This window comes from Erpetoichthys calabaricus, chromosome 18 (genome assembly GCF_900747795.2).
Source record: "Erpetoichthys calabaricus chromosome 18, fErpCal1.3, whole genome shotgun sequence".
Lineage (NCBI taxonomy): Eukaryota > Metazoa > Chordata > Cladistia > Polypteriformes > Polypteridae > Erpetoichthys > Erpetoichthys calabaricus.
The window spans coordinates 74,039,181-74,059,409 of NC_041411.2; the positions used below are offsets into that span (position 1 = coordinate 74,039,181).

A 20,229-nucleotide genomic window follows, 5' to 3' on the forward strand; every position below is an offset into this window, starting at 1 on the left:
ACCAAAACAGCTGCATATATATGTACTAGTAATAGGATGTCAGGGCCGAAAGGGTTAAATCAGTGATTATAAGCTCCTTGGAATAATATCTATTTGGTGTTAAAATGGTTTTCCACAGCCAAATGTACATGGATAAAACATAAAAAATGTTCTAACTTAGGGTGCAAAAATAAGCAGTAATGCAAACGTTTGTGGAGTGTGCCGTTTTTTTCTGTGTCCTCATACATTTATTTTGGGTAGCTGGGTTTCATCCAGCATCCCAAAAAGGTGCAGGCTTATTTAATTGGCAAGTTTATGAGTAACTGTGCTCTGCATTGGTCAAGTTCCCAATCTTGGGTTGGGTCCAGTTATTTTTAAACAAAAAATGATTGTAGCAGCTCAATGTACTGAGAATAGGTGTTGGATCCACTAATAAACCATGTGCATGTGTTTTATTAATGTATATGGTATAGATCAAACAAATGTATTATGCATAAAATGTTTGCGAACCAACAGTCTTCAGCAAAGAGGCCAGGGTAGTGGTTTGTGTTGTTTTTTGTGAAGATATAATTAAATTCTCTTTCCTCAATTTTGCAGTTTCCTCTGGAGCAAGAAATTGGCAAAGTCAGATGAATGTTGGCTCGGTGGATTATGAGGCCTCTATAAACCAACAGCTACATTATAGCAGTCCTCATGGCCGCTCCTACAGTAGCACTCCTCTTCACAGCAGGTAAGATCATCATTATAGATGTGGACTGGCTGATAGAGTATACGGAACTTGATCCAAATGGCTAAGGGTGTCCTTCTAACACATTTTTAAAAAACCCAAGATAGGGATGTACTGCTTCCATTCATAGTTATACACAGCACCTTTTCCTTTTTCTATACAGTAAGTCATTTACTACGAGGGTTTGTCTAGAAAATGGGGACTCTGCTGGAACTGGATATCATAAAAGTTCAGTTTGAGGCTGCAGGTGTTTGAAACAAGATTTTCTACAAGTGATAGGAGTCTCTACTCCTAGTACAAAGTCTTAGGGGTTTTGGCCCGTATAGCTTCATTTCTCCTTATCAGTTCACACCTTTCTTGTAACACAATGCAAATGCACAGCGATTTAATAAAAACTGCTGCCTCAGGCTTCACTCCACAATCTCTCTTAAGTCACCATTTAGATTGAGATCCATGATGGTGTACATTGTTGTTGTGTTCTACAAATAGTTTATTGACCACGTCTTTATCTTTGAATGGAGTTTTGTCAACACTGAAGATTCCACTACCATCAGGATAGAAATGTTTCATGGCAGGGTGAGAGTGAACAGTCATTGCTTTGCTTTTATTGGGCACTGATGGAATCCAAGGAGGTAATCCAACTCAAGAAAATGTGCCCCGTACTTTAGTTGAGCCGCAAGTACACTTCACAGGACATTAGCATCTGTTCACTACTTTTGGGGTGTAATTACATACTTGACGAGTGTAAAGATAGCTGTTTTAGCAAGGTATGACTATTGTAATACTGATGCTTTGTGCAAGAAAGGACAGAGCCGACTATAATTTCTGAGAAGGCTGGTGTCCTTCAACATCTGCAATAAGATGCTGCAGATGTTCTATCAGACGGTTGTGGCGAGCGCCCTCTTCTACGCGGTGGTGTGCTGGGGAGGCAGCATAAAGAAGAAGGACGCCTCACGCCTGGACAAACTGGTGAGGAAGGCAGACTCTATTGTAGGCATGGAGCTGGACAGTTTGACATCTGTGGCGGAGTGACGGGCGCTGAGCAGACTCCTGTCAATTATTGAAAATCCACTGCATCCACTAAACAGGATCATCTCCAGCAGTGACAGACTGCTGTCACCGTCCTGCTCCACTGACAGACTGAGGAGATCGTTCCTCCCCCACACTATGTGACTCTTCAATTCCACCCCGGGGGGTAAACGTTAACATTATACAAAGTTATTGTCTGTTATACCTGCAATTTTATCACTCTTATCTATCTACCAACCATTGCTCAATAGACCTTGGCTTATGTTCTTTGCACCACTTTACCCACAGAAGTCTATAAGACTAAAACATACTGATCTGTTCCTGTATCCGGAATATTCAGATAGTCGAAGAAAAGCAAAATCAGAAATAAAAGAGACATTATTAAATCTTTCTTCAATAGCAAAAACTGGCTTAAGGATTTAAGAAGTTGGCTAAAACAAAAGCCACTGTGGCTCTGTAGTAACTGGGTTTGAATCCCCTGGTTGAGTATTTTTTGGGGTGATTTTAAAACTTAAGGAAAGCTTTTGTGAGCCACACGTTTAAAACTAATGTACTGTAAGACATTTTAATAGTTGACTTGTAAGTAAGGTTGTTTATATTACTTCATTGTTTAAAAAAATGTGTTTCTGTGATAGAAGAAATAAATGTGACATCAGGTCACTTCACTGTGCATCACCTTTATCACGTTCATTATAGCAACATGCTTTCCATAGGAAATAATAAGATAACCTGTCATTAATGTGACCTAAAAGAGACATTCTGTACTTGGTGTTTCCACTGATTTCCTTGTTGGTCTGCTTGCAGCGGAGCTTACGGGGGACAATCCAGAGGCGTTTTTGTCCTCCCATGTGCTTGTTATCTAATATTGGCATTAAAATATTGCCTTTATTAATTTATTTGCTTAAGGAAAGTCAAAACAGCATGCTCTATTGCTTACTTTATAAGATGTCTTTATTCAACCTGCTGACGCCAAAGTGTTTTTCTTTTTCTGCTTCATAGAGCTGAAGGCATATTTCTTTCCTTTTGGTTAGTAACACTTTGATCTGCTTATTAAAGAAACATTCCTGGGTCACATTTATTGTGTGTACTTTACAAAGTACACATATGGTTGTATTCTATCCATTTCACACATGTTCAAACTTTTTGCATGCAGATACCCAGCAGAATGTATGTCAAGAACAAATGAGTTGTGGAAGGTGTCTGCTCCAGGATCAGCAGTAAAGATGTTTGGTCCTGGTGCCAGGTATATAACTGAGGAGAAATAACAAGTAAGCAATACACTCTGACTCTTACACTTTGGGGTTTTAATGTGCTGGTGAATTAAAAACTTTTAACTATATTTGGCTGTACTTGGTGTTTTCATGCTATTTGTTTTGTGGAAATCTGTGGCCAGTGCAAACTTTATTTAATGCCCCCAGCAATTTATGTTTCACTCATTTCTGCATGCTACTCACCAATTCTGTTTTCTCTCCATGTGTTTCGGTGTGTAGTAACCAAGTCAGACTTTATTTTTATGGTGCTTTTCAGAGGGAATACAACCAAAATCCTTAAAGACAGAAACAACAAATGTAAATAATCTAAGGGTGCTTACATTAGCATCATTCAAATATTTAAGAGTGCCACTGACTAACATGACACATTATTTGATCTTCATTAAGTCAATTTATATGCTGTAAAATGTTAACATGTATACCTTTCCATAACTTGCTGTATATGTTTGCAGTGTGTGTGCAGCTTTAAAAAGTAACATGTTTTATTTGAATTTTCTTACTGTTATTTTAGTGGGTTTATCATTATAATTGCTGGCATCCATTCTGTTTCCAGAGGCCACCTCGCCATCCACAAATATCTTGGGTTTTCTGCCTGGCACAGTGTGTTTGCATAGTCAGAAATGTGCTCTTGGTCCTAATTTACTTTAATTTTTGAGATCAGACGCTGACATTCTTTAACAACAATAATATAATAATAATTATTTGCATTTATATAACGCTTTTCTCACTACTCAAAGCGCTCAGCAATTGCAGGTTAAGGGCCTTGCTTAAGGGCCCAACAGAGCAGAGTCCCTTTTGGCATTTACGGGATTTGAACCGGCAACCTTCCGATTGGCAATGCAGATCCCTAGCTTCAGAGCCATCACTCCAACAGTTAATATCAGAATCATTTTTTATATTAGTTTTAGATTTGTAGGAAGAGGCTTGGATCTTTTAAATATGTGTGCATTTACTTTTATCTGATAAAGTTATTCTCCAAAATATTTTGAAATAAAGTGTTCCAAATGTGGCACATGGCTCAATGTCTAAATATGACTCAGTTTTCATATCCCAGAAGTAAACAAATGGAATTACGTGAACTGCCTGTAGATAGACAGACAGACAGACAGACTTTAATTTTACTATGTACAGTGCATCCGAAAAGTATTCATAGCGCATCACTTTTTCCACATTTTGTTATGTTACAGCCTTATTCCAAAATGGATTAAATTCATTTTTTTCCTCATAATTCTACACACGACACCCCATAGTGACAACATGACAAAAGTTTACTTGAGATTTTTGCACATTTATTTTAAAAAAAAAATTGAGACACCACATGTCCATAAGTATTCACAGCCTTTGCCGTGAAGTTCAAAATTGAGCTCAGGTTCATCCTGTTTCCCCTGATCATCCTTGAGATGTTTCTGCAGCTTCATTGGAGTCCACCTGTGGTAAATTCAGTTGATTGGACCTGATTTGTAAAGGCACACACCTGTCTATATAAGGTCCCACAGTTGACAGTTCATGTCAGAGCACAAACCATGCATGAAGTCAAAGGAATTGTCTGTAGACCTCCGAGACAGGATTGTCTCGAGGCACAAATCTGGGGAAGGTTACAGAAAAATTTCTGCTGCTTTGAAGGTCCCAATGAGCACAGTGGCCTCTATCATCCATAAGTGGAGTTCAAAACCACCAGGACTCTTCCTAGAGCTGGCCGGCCATCTAAACTGAGCGATCAGGGGAGAAGGGCCTTAGTCAGGGAGGTGAGCAAGAACCCAATGGTCACTCTGTCAGAGCTCCAGAGGTCCTCTGTGGAGAGAGGAGAACCTTCCAGAAGGACAACCATCTCTGCAGCAATCCACCAATCAGGCCTGTATGGTAGAGTGGCCAGATGGAAGCCACTCCTTAGTAAAAGGCACATGGCAGCCCACCTGGAGTTTGCCAAAAGGCACCTGAAGGACTCTCAGACCATGAGAAAGAAAATTCTCTGGTCTGATGAGACAAAGATTGAACTCTTTGGTGTGAATGCCAGGAATCACGTTTGGAGGAAACCAGGCACCGCTCATCACCAGGCCAATACCATCCCTACAGTGAAGCATGGCGGTGGCAGCATCATGCTGTGGGGATGTTTTTCAGCGGCAGGAACTGGGAGACTAGTCAGGATAAAGGGAAAGATGACTGCAGCAATGTACAGAGACATCCTGGATGAAAACCTGCTCCAGAGCGCTCTTGACCTCAGACTGGGGCGACGGTTCATCTTTCAGCAGGACAACGACCCTAAACACACAGCCAAGATATCAAAGGAGTGGCTTCAGGACAACTCTGTGAATGTCCTTGAGTGGCCCAGCCAGAGCCCAGACTTGAATCCGATTGAACATCTCTGGAGAGATCTTAAAATGGCTGTGCACCGACGCTTCCCATCCAACCTGATGGAGCTTGAGAGGTGCTACAAAGAGGAATGGGCCAAACTGGCCAAGGATAGGTGTGCCAGGCTTGTGGCATCATATTCAAAAAGACTTGAGGCTGGAATTGCTGCCAAAGGTGCATCAACATAGTATTGAGCAAAGGCTGTGAATACTTATGGACATGGGATTTCTCAGGTTTTTTATTTTTAATAAATTTGCAAACACCTCAAGTAAACTTTTTTCACATTGTCATTATGGGGTGTTGTGTGTAGAATTCTGAGAAAAAAAAAGAATTTAATCCATTTTGGAATAAGGCTGTAACATAAGAAAATGTGGAAAAAGTGATGCGCTGGGAATACTTTCCGGATGCACTGTATGTATAGACAGACTTTAATTTTAGTATAGTAGGCAGGATTAGATAGATAGATACTTTATTAATCCCCAAGGGGAAATTCAAAATGATTGTAATGTAATGATTTTGGGGCTCATCAGGTCTATGCACTTTGGCGTCCCCTTATGGGGATCAAACCTCGGACATCAGCACCTGAGGCAAAGCCTCTGACATTGCGCCACGGCGGCTGGTTCACTTATTTGACAGGATGAAGATCAGAGTACAGTATTACATTCTTAGTTCTGAATCGCAATCTGATTGGTTGGCCAGTCAGCAAACATCCTCCACGTCCTCTCAGTTACAAGAAGCGACTCCTCAATCATATATATATATTACATACACTAGCTGTCTCCCCTGCGGATCCACCCTCGTAGTAGTGAAACAGGACAAACTTTAAAAATCATTAAGCTAAGCAGAGGCAAGGTACACTCCAAAACGTGGCAAAATGTAGACTGATTGGAATGGAGGCTGGCGTGTGAGTGAGGAGGGCCCCATCCGGCTCCCCATTCCTGACGTCACACTTCCCCCTCTGCCTCAGGTTAGCACGAATATATCACTCCTGCAAGCGAACTGATATTTAACGCGATGAGAGAAGTCATAAAATCAGCTGGAATGTCCAAGCAGATTATAAAAAAAAAACCCGATCAAAATGTGTTGAGTAGTTCTCTCCTGAAAAGCGGACAGACATACAGACAGACGTAAGGGTTCACACTTTGAAAGGCAAACCTGATTTTATTTTCTTCTCCTTTGTAGGAAACGTCTTCCCCGTCCCCCACAAGCTCAACAGCACAGTCCAAATAGTACAATCACAACCCAATCCTTTACTTTACTTTACCGACTCTGGCTCTCCGAGTAGTGGCTGCTGGCTGCTTTTATAAGGCACTCAGAAGTGCTCGTTGACGTAATCCTTGCAGCACTTCCGGGTGTGGTGTGGCAGAACAGCTGCTCTCCAAGGCTCAGCAGCAGCTGTGGCGCCCCCCCCAGGATCCGACTCCAACTCCCATGAAGCCCTGTGGAAGTCCAAGGCAGGGCTGCAACCCAGGGGGACTGCCATCTAGCGTACCGGGGGAGGTACTGTCCTGACCAGGCTTGCCCCACCGGTCCTCCCTGCTGGGCAAGGACCCCAGCCATCCATGACAATTTATATAATATGTTTCATAGTTTACTCTCAAATAATGCAAAGAGTACACGACACGTGTTTCGCCCTCATTTGGGCTCATCAGGCGTACACACTCTACTGCTCCCCTCTCGGGGATCGGACATCAGCGTCAGAGACGAAGCCCCTTTACGCTGCACCACGGCGTGTGGTTCGTTTATTTGACAGCCTGTAGGTCCGGAGTAATTACATTCATTGCATTCGTAGTCGTGAGTCCCGACCTGAATTGTGTGGGTGGTTACCTACCAGGTAACGCTTGTGGTTGGTCTGCCATTCGGCAAAAATCCGCCACGGTGCCCTCATCAGTTGCGAGTAGTAATGTAATTACTCCAGACCTACAGGCTGTCAAATAAACAAACCACATACCGTGGCGCAGCGTAAAGAGACTCCATCTCTGACGCTGATGTCCGAGGTTCGATCCCTGTGATGGGGGTGCAGTGAGTGTGTACGCCTGATGAGCCCAAATGAGGGCGAGACACGTGTCGCGTACTCTTTGCATTATTTGACAGTAAACTATGCAACATTCCATGATCTGCTTCTCGCCACTGAAGAGGGCACCGTGGCGGATGTTTGCCGAATGGCAGACCAACCACAAGTGTTACCTGGTAGGTAACCACTCACACAATTCAGGCTATGAATGCAATGAATATATATATATATATAAATATATACTGTGTGTATATATACTGATATAATATATATATATGCTGACCCATTGACCACTCTGCAGGCAAGCATCTACAGGGAGCCAATGTGGCATCTAGCAGCCCCAGGGTCACACAACCCAAAGGCCACCAGCGTATTATAATTGGTAGCAGAGAGTGACATGTGGTAAATCAAAATGGGTCTTATGGGGACCTCGGAGTAAAGGAGTCTGCTACTGTCCTTCGGTTACCAGCTGCAAGACTCCTCCTTCAGTTAAGAAGCACAGTGGCCCCCAATTGATGGTGGTCCTGTGCTATCTGTATTATTCAATGTGCTGTATTCTTCCCCAGGGCATCCTTTGCCAGACTCCTGTCCCGTACTGTACATAATGTAACTGCCTGCGTCCTGGCCAGGTCCCCTTCCCAACACATGGTCATACATTTGTTATTGTTCAAGAGCTGCTGTAATGTTAGACCTCATGGCCTGCTGTTCAAATGTTAGATTTGGGACTGTGTCCAGCAGTGTATCTTTCCAGATTTACTGTTTCTGGTAGGTGATGATGATCTCATCTTGTCTTCATTGCTGATGTCCTTGTGTGCATGTTGTTGTGCTCTACTCATGTGCTTTGTACATTCATTCAGTAGCAGAAACCTTTTATTAAACATTTGTGCGTAATTTTCATTTTCAGATCCTACGTAGATTTGAATCATCTGGATGGGATGGTCAGAGATCATTTGGAAAGCAAAGATGAAGAGCAGCAGATGCTTTACTGGCATGAGGACTCCAAGCCAGGGACAATAGTGTAGCATCGCCTTTTTACACCTGACCTCAGTAGCACTGTGCCGCTTCATGATGTGCCTTGCTCCAAACGTTTACTGTACTACCAAGGATGGTTTATTTACAAAATGGAAAATAAGTCAATCCAAAAAAAGGAAGTAGCTGGATTTCAAGACGTCCTATAGGGTTGGAATTGTCACCTCCGCTCCGATGCAGAACTCTGCTGTGAGAAGTCACAGTTACTTGGACGTCTCTAATAAAGTTGTGTTGTGACGGCACTCATGTTAGACATAGCACTTGGACATACCGTAGATGTACAGTAAGTAGCATCTTGAGAGAGACACAAAGCAAAGATGACGACACCCGCCTCCATCCGCCGTGCTCGTTCAGTGTCACAAGGTTGGCCATTTTTCTGTGCCACGACGACACAAAGGGTATCAAGTATTCTGGAACGTGACACACGCATGAATGTTGTCATTAACCTTACAACACAGAGAGGATGGCGTGCATTTTGAAAACTTAAAGCCAGCATTGTAATGCTCAGTACATCGTTTTTTTTCGGCATATATCACAAAAATAAACGTTTTCAGATTTATTGTCTTTTTTTCGTGTAAAACATTTTATACTGGATTTAATTTTTTAAATCACGTTGGAGAAAACTTTACATTTGATTTTTACTCTTAAAAGAACTTGAGGACCTTTTAGTATAAAAATACATTGGGTTTGATTGAAGTCCAAATCACTTAGTTGATCTGGAATGAAGCCGAAACTTGCTTTGCCAGTATTTTAAGAAACTGCTTGTTAAAAGGAAATCCAGAATTTAGTTACGGTGAACCCAAAGCACAGTTCATTGGATTTGGGGCCAAAATGTAACTCGGTGATTCAGGGCTGCCAAAAGTGAATCGGAGTAAAGGCTGCAGCGACGCAAATAATCAGGCAGTGGCAGACGACCGCAGGGCATGCTGGGATTGTACTTCTTGGAATTCCATTCCCTGCAAACGCCTTCATTCATCCACTACAGTTAGGTTTGTTTTTTATGTTTTTATCATCATTTTCTGCTTCTTTGTTTGATAAGACATCTGTAGAGAGCCCCCAAAACCTTCATCTTAAAATCCCCAAGTTAAAGTTTTTAATTCATCGTGAGGAGCTTCTAAGTAAACTCAGGCCAGCTTCTTACTGCACAACGTTCATTCCAAGGTGAACAATTTGGAAAAGACTTCCTTTCGAACAGGGGGTGTCCAACTCCGGTCCTGGTGGGCCGCACTGGCTGCAGGTTCTCATTCTAACCATCTTCTAAATTAGTGACCAGTTTATGTTGCTAATGAACTTCTTTTGCCTTCATTTTACTTGACTTGATTCAGACCCCTGAATTGTTTCTTGTTTCCTTAATTAGCAGCCAAACAATAGTAAGACACAGAACGATCCGACGCACGACCACCTAACCTGCGTCCATCACACAACGTGTGAAAATAAAGAAAGGTGAAGATCTCCATTGAGGCTGATCTGCTCAGGTCACCAAAACATCTTGACGGCGTTCTTAGAGGAAAAACAGAAAATCGACAGTTTTGGAAATGTCTGCTGTGGCAGAATGAGAACAGCAACAGGCCAGGGAATTAAATGACGGGTTTAATTAACAGTAAGAATTGGTTTGGAGTTTGAGGCCCTAATGTTGGCTCGCTTCATATCTTATTTCTGTTTGGCTGCCATTTAAGGAAGAACAGAATCAATTCAAAAGAGTGAATGCTTAAAAACAGGGCTGATAGAATGAATGGCAAACAAGTTAATTAGATAGATAGTGTAGTAGGCAAGATTAAAAATATAGATATATTGATAATTAAATGATAGATAGATAGATACTTTATTAATCCCAATGGGAAATTCACATTCTCCAGCAGCAGCATACAGATACGATAAATAATATTAAATTAAAGAAAGATAATAATGCAGGTGAAAAACAGACAATAACTTTGTATAATGTTAAATGTTAACGTTTACCCCCCCCGGGTGGAACTGAAGAGTCGCATAGTTTGGTGGAGGAACGATCTCCTCAGTCTGTCAGTGGAGCAGGACGGTGACAGCAGTCTGTCGCTGAAGCTGCCCTTCTGTCTGGAGATGATCCTGTTCAGTGGATGCAGTGGATTCTCCATAATTGATTTATATTAATTAGCAGAGAAAACTGGTCGCTGATTAGGAAAAGGCTTAGAATGAAAACCTGCAGGCCCACCAGGATTGGAGTTGGACACCCCTGGGTTAGAACCTTGTGAGATTTTACTGTTTGATTTTCCTCGGTGGCCAAGAGGGTTAAAGCACAACCATCTCCAGTCTTGCAGGTGTCTGCTGAATCACCTTAGGATGAATAAAACAGAAGACAGCAGGAGAGGTGAGCAGCTGTTCCTTTGTATTTATGCCTGGTCAGGTTATTGTCATAGAACTATACTTGCAGCTGCTACAATCAGGATATTATTATGTAGCTCCTTCCTCTGTAGACTGATTTGCAGTGATACAGTCCACATAAATATAATGTGCACTCCTCCATCCGTCCATTTTCGGATTACATAGAGCCAGTACCTGTGGTGGTAGCGCTGGACCAAAAGCTGTCCGTTTCATACATGTCCCCCATGTGGCTTCAATTTTAGGTGGCTAATCGTGTCTCTCAAAGTCCTAGTGTGTATAATTTGGTGCTAACTGAGCACCTCTCACGTGTGTGTGTATGTATGTGTTGAATTTGTGTGCTTTGAATTGGCAGAGCCAAACTGAAGAGAAGTGACTGGTGTTTCAGGGATTCACTCCCCCTAACCGAACTGAACATGTCTTTGGGTTTGCCTTTCTAAAGTTCCCCAAACCTCCCCATCCCTCCTTCACGTAGAAATCCAAAATGTGTCAAGTGTGTCACTCTCTGAATCCTTCTGAGGCTTCTTCTACCTCATGCAGTTTGCAGAAGACTTTTTATGAACCGGTTAGGTGTTAGTGTTGCACTTGTATTGCAGATGTCCTGGAGATATTGCATCCCATGCTGGAATTCATGGAATGTATGCTTTGTGGCCGCACGCTCATCATGTAAATAGGGGGAGCTTTTTTTTTTTTTTTAAATAAACACTTTCTGTGTGTGTGTTGAAAGCATGTAATATATAACATTTGTTAAGCTGGTTCTTATTCATTTGTATTTTTAAAATGCATTTGAATTAAAGAGAATTTGCCTTTATGTGTGTGTTTGATTTTTAGCATATACTTTGTCCTGACAATGCAGCAAATTTCTCGAAATTTCACAGTATAATAACAAATACATAAATCGCAGGTATTCTGGTTTTGTCCTTTTGGGTGTTTATTTGTTCCTGACTGATGAGAGGTGAAGACGATCGTCTCGTAACAGAACTTGAGAATGCAGGCGCTCGCGCTCTTGAGGTGTGTTGTGATTGGAGGAAACGGGTCACGTGCTTTAGGACAACGGAAAAAACCCGACAGAAAAATGAGAGCAGAACCAAGGAATAGGGAACACAGCAAAAGACAGATCCTCACTTATCTAAAACATCCTGTCAATGACTAGTTAGTTTGCAAGTTAGGTTTGAATCCTGAAACTGCTGCCATCTGTTAAAATGGTGGTGTGGTGACGTCATGTGCTCAAATCAAACTGGCAGACCCCAGGCCCTTGTTAGAGGTACCGAGGTGAGTAGGACAGTAAGCGATGCAGACACAGAGGTGCAATTTGACAAAAAGTGCAATAAATTGCTAATGAAATTTGTGAATTTCCCATTGGGATTAATAAAGTATCTATCTATCTAAACAGTCCCAAAAGTTGTGAGTAGCAAAAAAGGTGAAGGAAAAAAATCCAATAACTTTTTAAAAATGCACAACAAATATCTCAAGTAACAAAACAAAAAAATATATATATTGTGAAAATTGCACCCATCCAGTTGTTGTTCCGTCAGGGTGCTTCACTCCCAACACATTTCTATTACTAACAGACTTCTAGCCTCAAACAACCCCGGGCGTCCCACCCTTCACCCAGCTTATCCTTTCTTGCCTCCCCTGCTAGTTTCCCGATAGGCTTTTATAAGCTCCCTTAGCAATCAGCTGACAAAGGACCTGCACACCCATTCCCCTGTCACGCGTCTCGTGCCCCTTTAAACCAGGGAGTTAGCCGCGCGCGCACGCTCACCTGTTCACTAGATGGCGCTCGTTCGCGACTCCTGCCCGTGGCTTCCTCAACTGCGCCTCCTCAGCTGACATTAAAAGCAGCAAAAAAATAAAACAAATTGAAACAAATGTAGCCTTCAAGGCTTTAGTACGTGCAGTTCCGTATCTTACTGCTTCAAACCCCACGGCAAGAAACGGACAAGCGGTGGCCGATACAAAACTCCCCGAGAGCCCGTCGAGGAAAGAAGCCAACAACGCTATCTAAAATCCTCCTGAGACGCTTCACCCGGTGACCGCCGACATCATCCTACGCCACTTCATGTGCACCTGAAAGCCTGCAGGTACGTGCCATTTCTCAAAATTTTGCTTATATTACTGAGGACGGACAGGGCACCTCTGGGAGGAACTGTAAACTGCCGTGCAAGAAGCTGGTAAGGGCAAATATACACCTGCATTGAGTTACATCTTCACAGATATGAAAAGGCACTACTGTATATAATTGATATGAAAGGCACTATATATTAGATATGAAAATGCACTATATGATAGATACGAAAACACTAATAGATATGAAAAGGCACTATATACTAAATATGAAAAGGCACTACTATATATAATTGATATGAAAGGCACTATATATTATAAAGATATGAAAGGCACTATATAATAGATACAAAAGCACTATATAATAGATATGAAAAGGCACTATATATTAGATAGATATGAAAATGCACTATATAATAGACATGAAAAGCACTATATACTAGATATATATGAAAAGGCACTATATGGTAAATACATAAATATGAAACGCACTATATGATTGATAGAGATAGACATGAAAATGCACTATATAATAGATATGAAAAGGCACTATATGATAGATACGAAAGCACTATATAATAGATATGAAAAGGCACTATATATTAGATGTATATGAAAAGGCACTATATACTAAATATGAAAAGGCACTACTGTATATAATTGATATGAAAGGCACTATATATTACAAAGATATGAAAGGCACTATATATTAGATAGATATGAAAATGCACTATATAATAGATACGAAAGCACTATATATTAGATATGAAAAGGCACTATATAATAGATATGAAAAGGCACTATATATTAGATAGATGTATATGAAAAGGCACTATATACTAAATACGAAAAGGCACTACTGTATATAATTGATATGAAAGGCACTATATATTACAAAGATATGAAAGGCACTATATATTAGATAGATATGAAAATGCACTATATAATAGATACGAAAGCACTATATAATAGATATGAAAAGGCACTATATAATAGATATATATGAAAAGGCACTATATGGTAAATACATAGATATGAAACGCACTATATGATTGATAAAGAGATAGATATGAAAATGCACTATATAATAGATATGAAAAGGCACTATATATTAAATACATAGATATGAATAGGCACTATATAATAGATGTATATGAAACGCACTATATAGTAAATACATAGATATGAATGGCACTATATGATTGATAAAGAGATAGATATGAAAAGGCACTATATAATAGATATGAAACCCACAATATAATACCGTAGATATGAAAGGTGTCTGGCCCAGCCGTAGGTCTGCTAGATCAGGCCGTCCGCAAACACTGAAGAAGATGAGTAAGGGAGGTGACAAGAGACCTTCAGTGTGTCTTCACGGCTGGATTAAGTCTGTTATATAGTGCCGATCAGGACCCCTGCGTTTATAGCACTGATGCCTTTAGTGTTATTAGTCATTTATCACTCTGCATTATCTAAAGACTAAGAAAATAGGTTTATCTCGGGGAGGCACGGTGGTGTAGCGGTTAGCAATGGCTGCCTCACAGCTCAGGTCACTATTTGGCCACAATGCTTAGCCGGGCAAGGTTGGCAGACATTTCAAAGACCACCACACCAGTATAATCCAGTCAAACTGGTTTGGTTTCTCCGTCTCCTTTGACTTCAACGTATTCCATCCAGTTCACCAAAATTCTTGAACATACGGGGTTTGCTCGTCACTATTCGCAATAAGATGCAAATGTCACAGGAACCGACGGTTCTCCCTCTAACTTGTCTTAATTTACAGCTGTGCGCTCTCATCATGAACTCTCTGGTTCACTAAAATATTTGGAAGAGGAAACAAGGGACGGCTGCGGTGATGCGGAGTTCCATTTACCTCCACTGCCAGAGCTGGGAATGACATCACACCCGAGCCGACCGCGTTCCAGTAAAACATTCGGAAAACCAGTATGGACGCCACCAGGTAAACCATTGCTGTACTTGCTTTTCTGGAATAAATACCAGTTGATAACAACACATTATGCAGAGACGTTGGGCAGTGCGGAGTGTACGACTGATTTAGTGAGACGCACATACCGTAGAAGTGAAGCTTTCGGTAATGGCTGTGGTGTACGTCGCCATTCTGGACTGAAGGTCAGGCAAACTCCGGCTTGAAAGACCAGCCTCGAGTTAACAAGTTGGAAATCTGACTTAAGGGGGGCACTCCAGTTGGAAATTCCAACTAGGAACCCAAAACTTCTAACACTCCACTGGAAATGGAATGCAGGATGACATCTGCTCCTTCGCTTCAGGCTGCACATCTCATGGATGATTATCCTCGGAAAGGGAGAAATGGACGATACAATGACCTGACATGGCAGCACGAACACACCAGAGCGGCTCATCAATTTGACAAGGACCGCCTTCGAATTGAGCAATTGGGTTGGAACAAAAACCGGCAACCTCAACAGCCCCCCAGGCTTGTGGACACCCCCCCCCCCAGTTTGTATAATGCACCCCTCCTCTCCTCTACAGTAGCCGACGGCCAACGAGGGAGCGCATTGGAGGTGAAGTGCAGCAGGTCGAGTCGCCTCCAACGCCTAATAAAACCAAACCAAAATATAACAACTGTGAATATTCAGCTCCGTTTATCTGTTGTATGGCGCCCCTTCGCCACGTAGGACTAGAAACAAAAACCGTCACGTTATAAAAGGTGTTCATCTCCTGTGTTAAAAACCAAATCCTAGTGGTGTTATATTTGATAATATCGCTTCAAAGCATGTTAAGAAAATGGAGCAGGAGGATGAGGACAATCAAGCCAGTGGGAAAAAAAGAGAATTATTTTATAAACTTTATTTGCGTCAAGACTGGCATATAGCTCGACAGTGGAAATCATCTGTTGGCTTTAAGATATCTGACGTCTTGGAAGAAATAGAGCTCTGTGCTTCTTTTGAAAAAATGATTGCAATTAAAAATGATACCCTCACTAAATATGATAAGGCCTGGTGATACTGGTATAAATAAACGTCTTCGCGTGGCGGTGTGTGTGTGACGGCCCGGAAGTGAGAGGTGGAGTCGGGGTGAGGGCTCCGCCTCCGCGGAAACAGAAACTCGCTTAGCCGCCAATAACACAAGCGAGACGAGCACGTCGGCAAGAGGAGAGAGACGCCCAGAGCTGTTCCTTTAAATTGCCTGACATCTATCTCTACATTTCATTTTTTTTTCTGACAATTTCAGTAGTTTCTAGGACCCCGGGCTTTTTATAGCACAGGCTTACACAGCTAGTATTAAGTAAAGGTGTTACTTTAATTCGGTTCTGTAGACTAAACTTTATGATTGCGCACATTAACAAGTATTTAATGGGTTTGAAGAGGTGAGGCTACACTGTAAAAAAAAAAAAATAATAATAATATTACATTAAAGTACTGGCAGCTGTGGTTGCCAGAATTTTACCGTAAAAAAGAAGGTGTCAGTATTTTAGGTCTATAACTTTGTAATAAATAACTTTTTTCTTTACAACACTTTCCTTGAGATGTGAACGTTTAAACATAACCTGATATTTACGCAGTGTAATAAATACGCTAATTAATAAACTTAGTAAATATTGTCAGGTTCAAACGCCAGTACACTGTTTGCATCAGTAACGTAGTCCCAACCAAAGCAAACATCTGTCATTGAATTATATACATTGAAAAGAATTTGTTTAGGAAAGTACCGGCACATTGTCTGGTGGAGAAGTAAAGTTTGCATTTGTGGTGTTTGATGTCCTACAGGTGTGCCAGCTTATCGAGTACAACCTACAAATCAGCTTCCATAACCTCAAGAAACCTTCAGCACGCAGAGAAGTATTAAGTCTGCTACATTTGTTGAAGTTTTTCTGTCTCCTGTGCAAAGGTATGCGGTGCACCAGACCAATAAGGTACAAGGGGCGTGCCCTTATGCAAATATCGTAACTTCGGGTTTACGGACACTGCGCTTTACCGTTTTACAGCTGGTTACCTTCGTTATTTAACAGTGTAACATTGACAGCGATTATTTCAGTGTAACTGCAATGTATCAATAAACGGTATGTAGCGTATTTTGAAGGTAGAAAAATATTGATTTTACAGAATTTGGCTGTAAAAAATAATGAAATGTATTGTTTAAGATGTACACGTAATTTTAAATAGAACATAAGGTAACTCCTTTTTTTCAGAAAAAGTATTTTACTTTCGCCATTTACAGTATTTTTACCGTTAAATTAACTTACATTTTTCTTTTGTTATTCCTTCTCTACTGTAACTGCATGTGCTAATATAGTAATAACAAGTTTTCTCTTTTAGTTCACGGTTCGCTGTTCTGCGTAACTTCCATGTATTAACTTTCCCTTTAATTAATGTTTTGGGTAACTGATAGAGAATCTCATTGTTGTGTGATTATGAAATATATAATGTTGTTTTCCTCCGTACATTGGATTGCCTACCCTTTAATAAAATTCAATTTAAAAAGAGACAAGGAAATTTCCACGTTTTTAAGGTCATTATCGTCACGTGCACAGAGAACGGCGAACGTCTTTTAGGCCAGGTTTACTTCACGTGACCAGCGGACGCTCCTGCTACGCCAGTGTTGTAGTGTTTATACTTGCGCGCTACTTTATGTAAATCTGGAAGAATCTACCAGGTGGCAGTGCGAGACATCATCACGGTGAGAAAACGTTCGGCTTCGCTGTGTTGTGAATTCCCTGGAACAGCCATTAAATTCCGATGACACCTTACCGCAATATCTCTGAAAAGGATGTTTAATGATTAAATCCATCAGTCCAGGGATGCGCCCATTCCAGCTAGCATTGGGCACGAGGCAGAAACAATCCCTGGACGGGGTATCAGCTCATCGCAAGGTGTATACAAGCACTCACATACACACTGTCGTCATTTTAGTGTCACTAAACCTGCTTGTCTTTGGAAGGAAACCGGAGCACACTGTGGAAACCCACCAAGAAAACATGCAGACTCCAGGCGGGGAACACCAGCGACGTGACTCCCTGCGAGAGAGCAGTGCCACTGTGTCACCCCCATGTGTGTGAACAATTTTCATTATTTAAACGAAATTAACGATTTCTCTTTAAAATGTAACAAATACTTTAATGCAGTTCATCATGTAAGTGATATCAAGTATAAAGCTAAGGATTCCAAATGTGCAGAGAGCTGGAATATCATACATGTAATGTGTTCAGTGTGGTGATCTATTGCTGCTTGCCGCTGCTGTCAGGTCAGGAGGAGGCCCCAGAAGCACATAGTGATTAACAACTAGGATGACGTTTACGACGGTCTGCTTTAATGATAAAGTAAACTACGAGGTTAAAGTGGACATCTCGAGATTAAAGCCGAATCACAAAATACATGTTTTCACTGTGTAATTTTTTTTTTCTCAAATACAGCGCTGTACATTATGTTGCTGTCGTGAAGTTGCAAAAAAAGACGGCTCAAAAGATGGTATGTGAGACTTTTAAAATGTATGTGTCATTACGATCGGGAATAAGTGCCTGCTGCTTCGATGTTTCATAAATGGTTCGATGTGGTGAAGCAAAATGTCGACATACAAATGCATTGGAGGTGCTTTTATACTCAAGCGTCGCGTATTCCCCATCGTAATGACACGATACATTATAAAAGTCTCACGTACCATCTTCTGTACCGTCATTTTTTTTTTGCACCTACACAACAGCATGAGAATGTGCGGCAGCGTATTTGAGGCACAAGGTGAAAAGGTGTATTTTATGATTTGGCTTTAACCTTGAAATTTCCACTTTAACCTTTTAGTTTACTTTATCATTAAAGCAGACCGTCGTAAACGTCATCTTAAAACCAACCCCTTTGTTAGATCGCTACATGTGCTTGTGGGGCTTCTTCCTGACCTGACAGCAGCAATCGCCGCACAGAATACGTTACATTTATGATATTCCAGCTCTTTGCACATTTAGAATCCTTAGCTTTATACTTGATATCACTTTCATGATGAAATGCATTAAAGTATATATATTACATTTTACAGATAAGCCGTTAACTTCATTTAAATAATGAATACTGATAATAATTACACATGTTGTGGCAGAGCGGTAGGGAGTCACGTCGCTGGTGTTCCCCGCCTGGAGTTTGCATGTTTTCTTGGTGGGTTTCCACCGGTGCTCCAGTTTCCTTCCAATGACATGACGCTAGTGTGTATGTGCGTGTGTGTGTATGTGCGTGTGTGTATGTGTTCCCCTCCAGGGATTTTGTTTGTTTCTTGCCAGTATGGGCACATCCCCGGATTTACAGATGTAATCATTAAACATCCTTTTCAGAGATATTGCGGTAAGGTGTCCTCAGAATTTAATGGATGTTTCAGGCAATTCACAACACAGCGAAACCGAACGTTTTCTCACCGTGATGATGTCTCGCACTGCCACCTGGCGGAATGTTCCAGATTTACGTAAAGTACGCTTGCAAGCATAAACATACAGCAGTCGCGTCGCGTGAAGCATAAACCTGGCCCTACCTGAATGTGCTAATCAACCCTCTAGACCAGAGAGCCATGGAAACGTGCGTCTTCCTTACCTGGAAAAAAAAAAAAATCTTACAAAGCCAGATGTTTGGGCCAAGTGTTTAGCAGCTTTAGGTCCAGAAAAGAATTAGACGAGCTATCCGAGCCGTGCGGCCAAACCAAAATGTGTCTCTGTGACAGGTACGATGTGCACCTTGTTAACGTGAAGCAAGAAAGAATAGCAAATTGTGTTCAACTGCTGTGTGAAGACACTCGGCCTGTCATTTTGTAGCTTACATAGTACTAGGGTGTTGTAATAATAATAATTTGCATTTATATAGCGCTTTTCTCACTACTCAAAGCGCTCAGCAATTGCAGGTTAAGGGTCTTGCTGAAGGGCCCAACAGAGCAGAGTCCCTTTTGGCATTTACAGGATTCGAACCGGCAACCTTCCGATTGCCAGTGCAGATCTTTAGCCTCACAGCCACCACTCCGCCTATCGTACCGTGTTAGCCATTATGAATGTAGAGAAAAGCCAAGCAAAATGACACCTTTTATTGGCTAACTAAACAGATTACAATATGCAAGCTTTCGAGGCAACTCAGGCCCCTTCTTCAGGCAAGATGTAATCAATTGATGTAAAAGATGCAATGATTACATCTTGCCTGAAGAAGGGGCCTGAGTTGCCTCGAAAGCTTGCATATTGTAATCTTTTTAGTTAGCCAATAAAAGGTGTCATTTTGCTTGGCTTGTAGCTTACATAGTAATACTCCATTGACATGGGTGTGATACAACACAAATTTGTTTTTCATTTACATAAAAAAAGCCTCTGCTAACTGAATTTAAATTACTTTCGTCACGCGGGTGAACTGGATTGAGGTCATTAGTTAACCGTTTAGCCAAGCTAAGCAGTCCAAGTATCCGTAGGAATGGCC

The 20,229-nt window shown here is 41.3% G+C and overlaps 1 protein-coding gene across 5 annotated transcripts in view; it reads left to right on the top strand.

Annotated features, from left to right (window-relative positions):
- The window catches only part of LOC114668990 (FERM domain-containing protein 4B-like), a 154,774-nt gene extending 143,210 nt beyond the window's left edge, over window positions 1-11,564 (top strand). For 4 of the 5 annotated variants that reach the window (XM_028825056.2, XM_028825054.2, XM_028825057.2 and 1 more), the window contains 2 exons: window positions 577-709; window positions 8,274-11,564. In XM_028825056.2, the coding sequence (XP_028680889.1) occupies window positions 577-709; window positions 8,274-8,391 (251 nt within the window). In that variant the 3' untranslated portion in view covers window positions 8,392-11,564. Of the gene's footprint in view, window positions 1-576; window positions 710-2,888; window positions 3,004-8,273 lie in introns of all 5 variants that reach the window. The other variant, XM_028825055.2, reaches the window with a different exon arrangement.
- The last annotated feature ends 8,665 nt before the right edge of the window (window positions 11,565-20,229 follow it).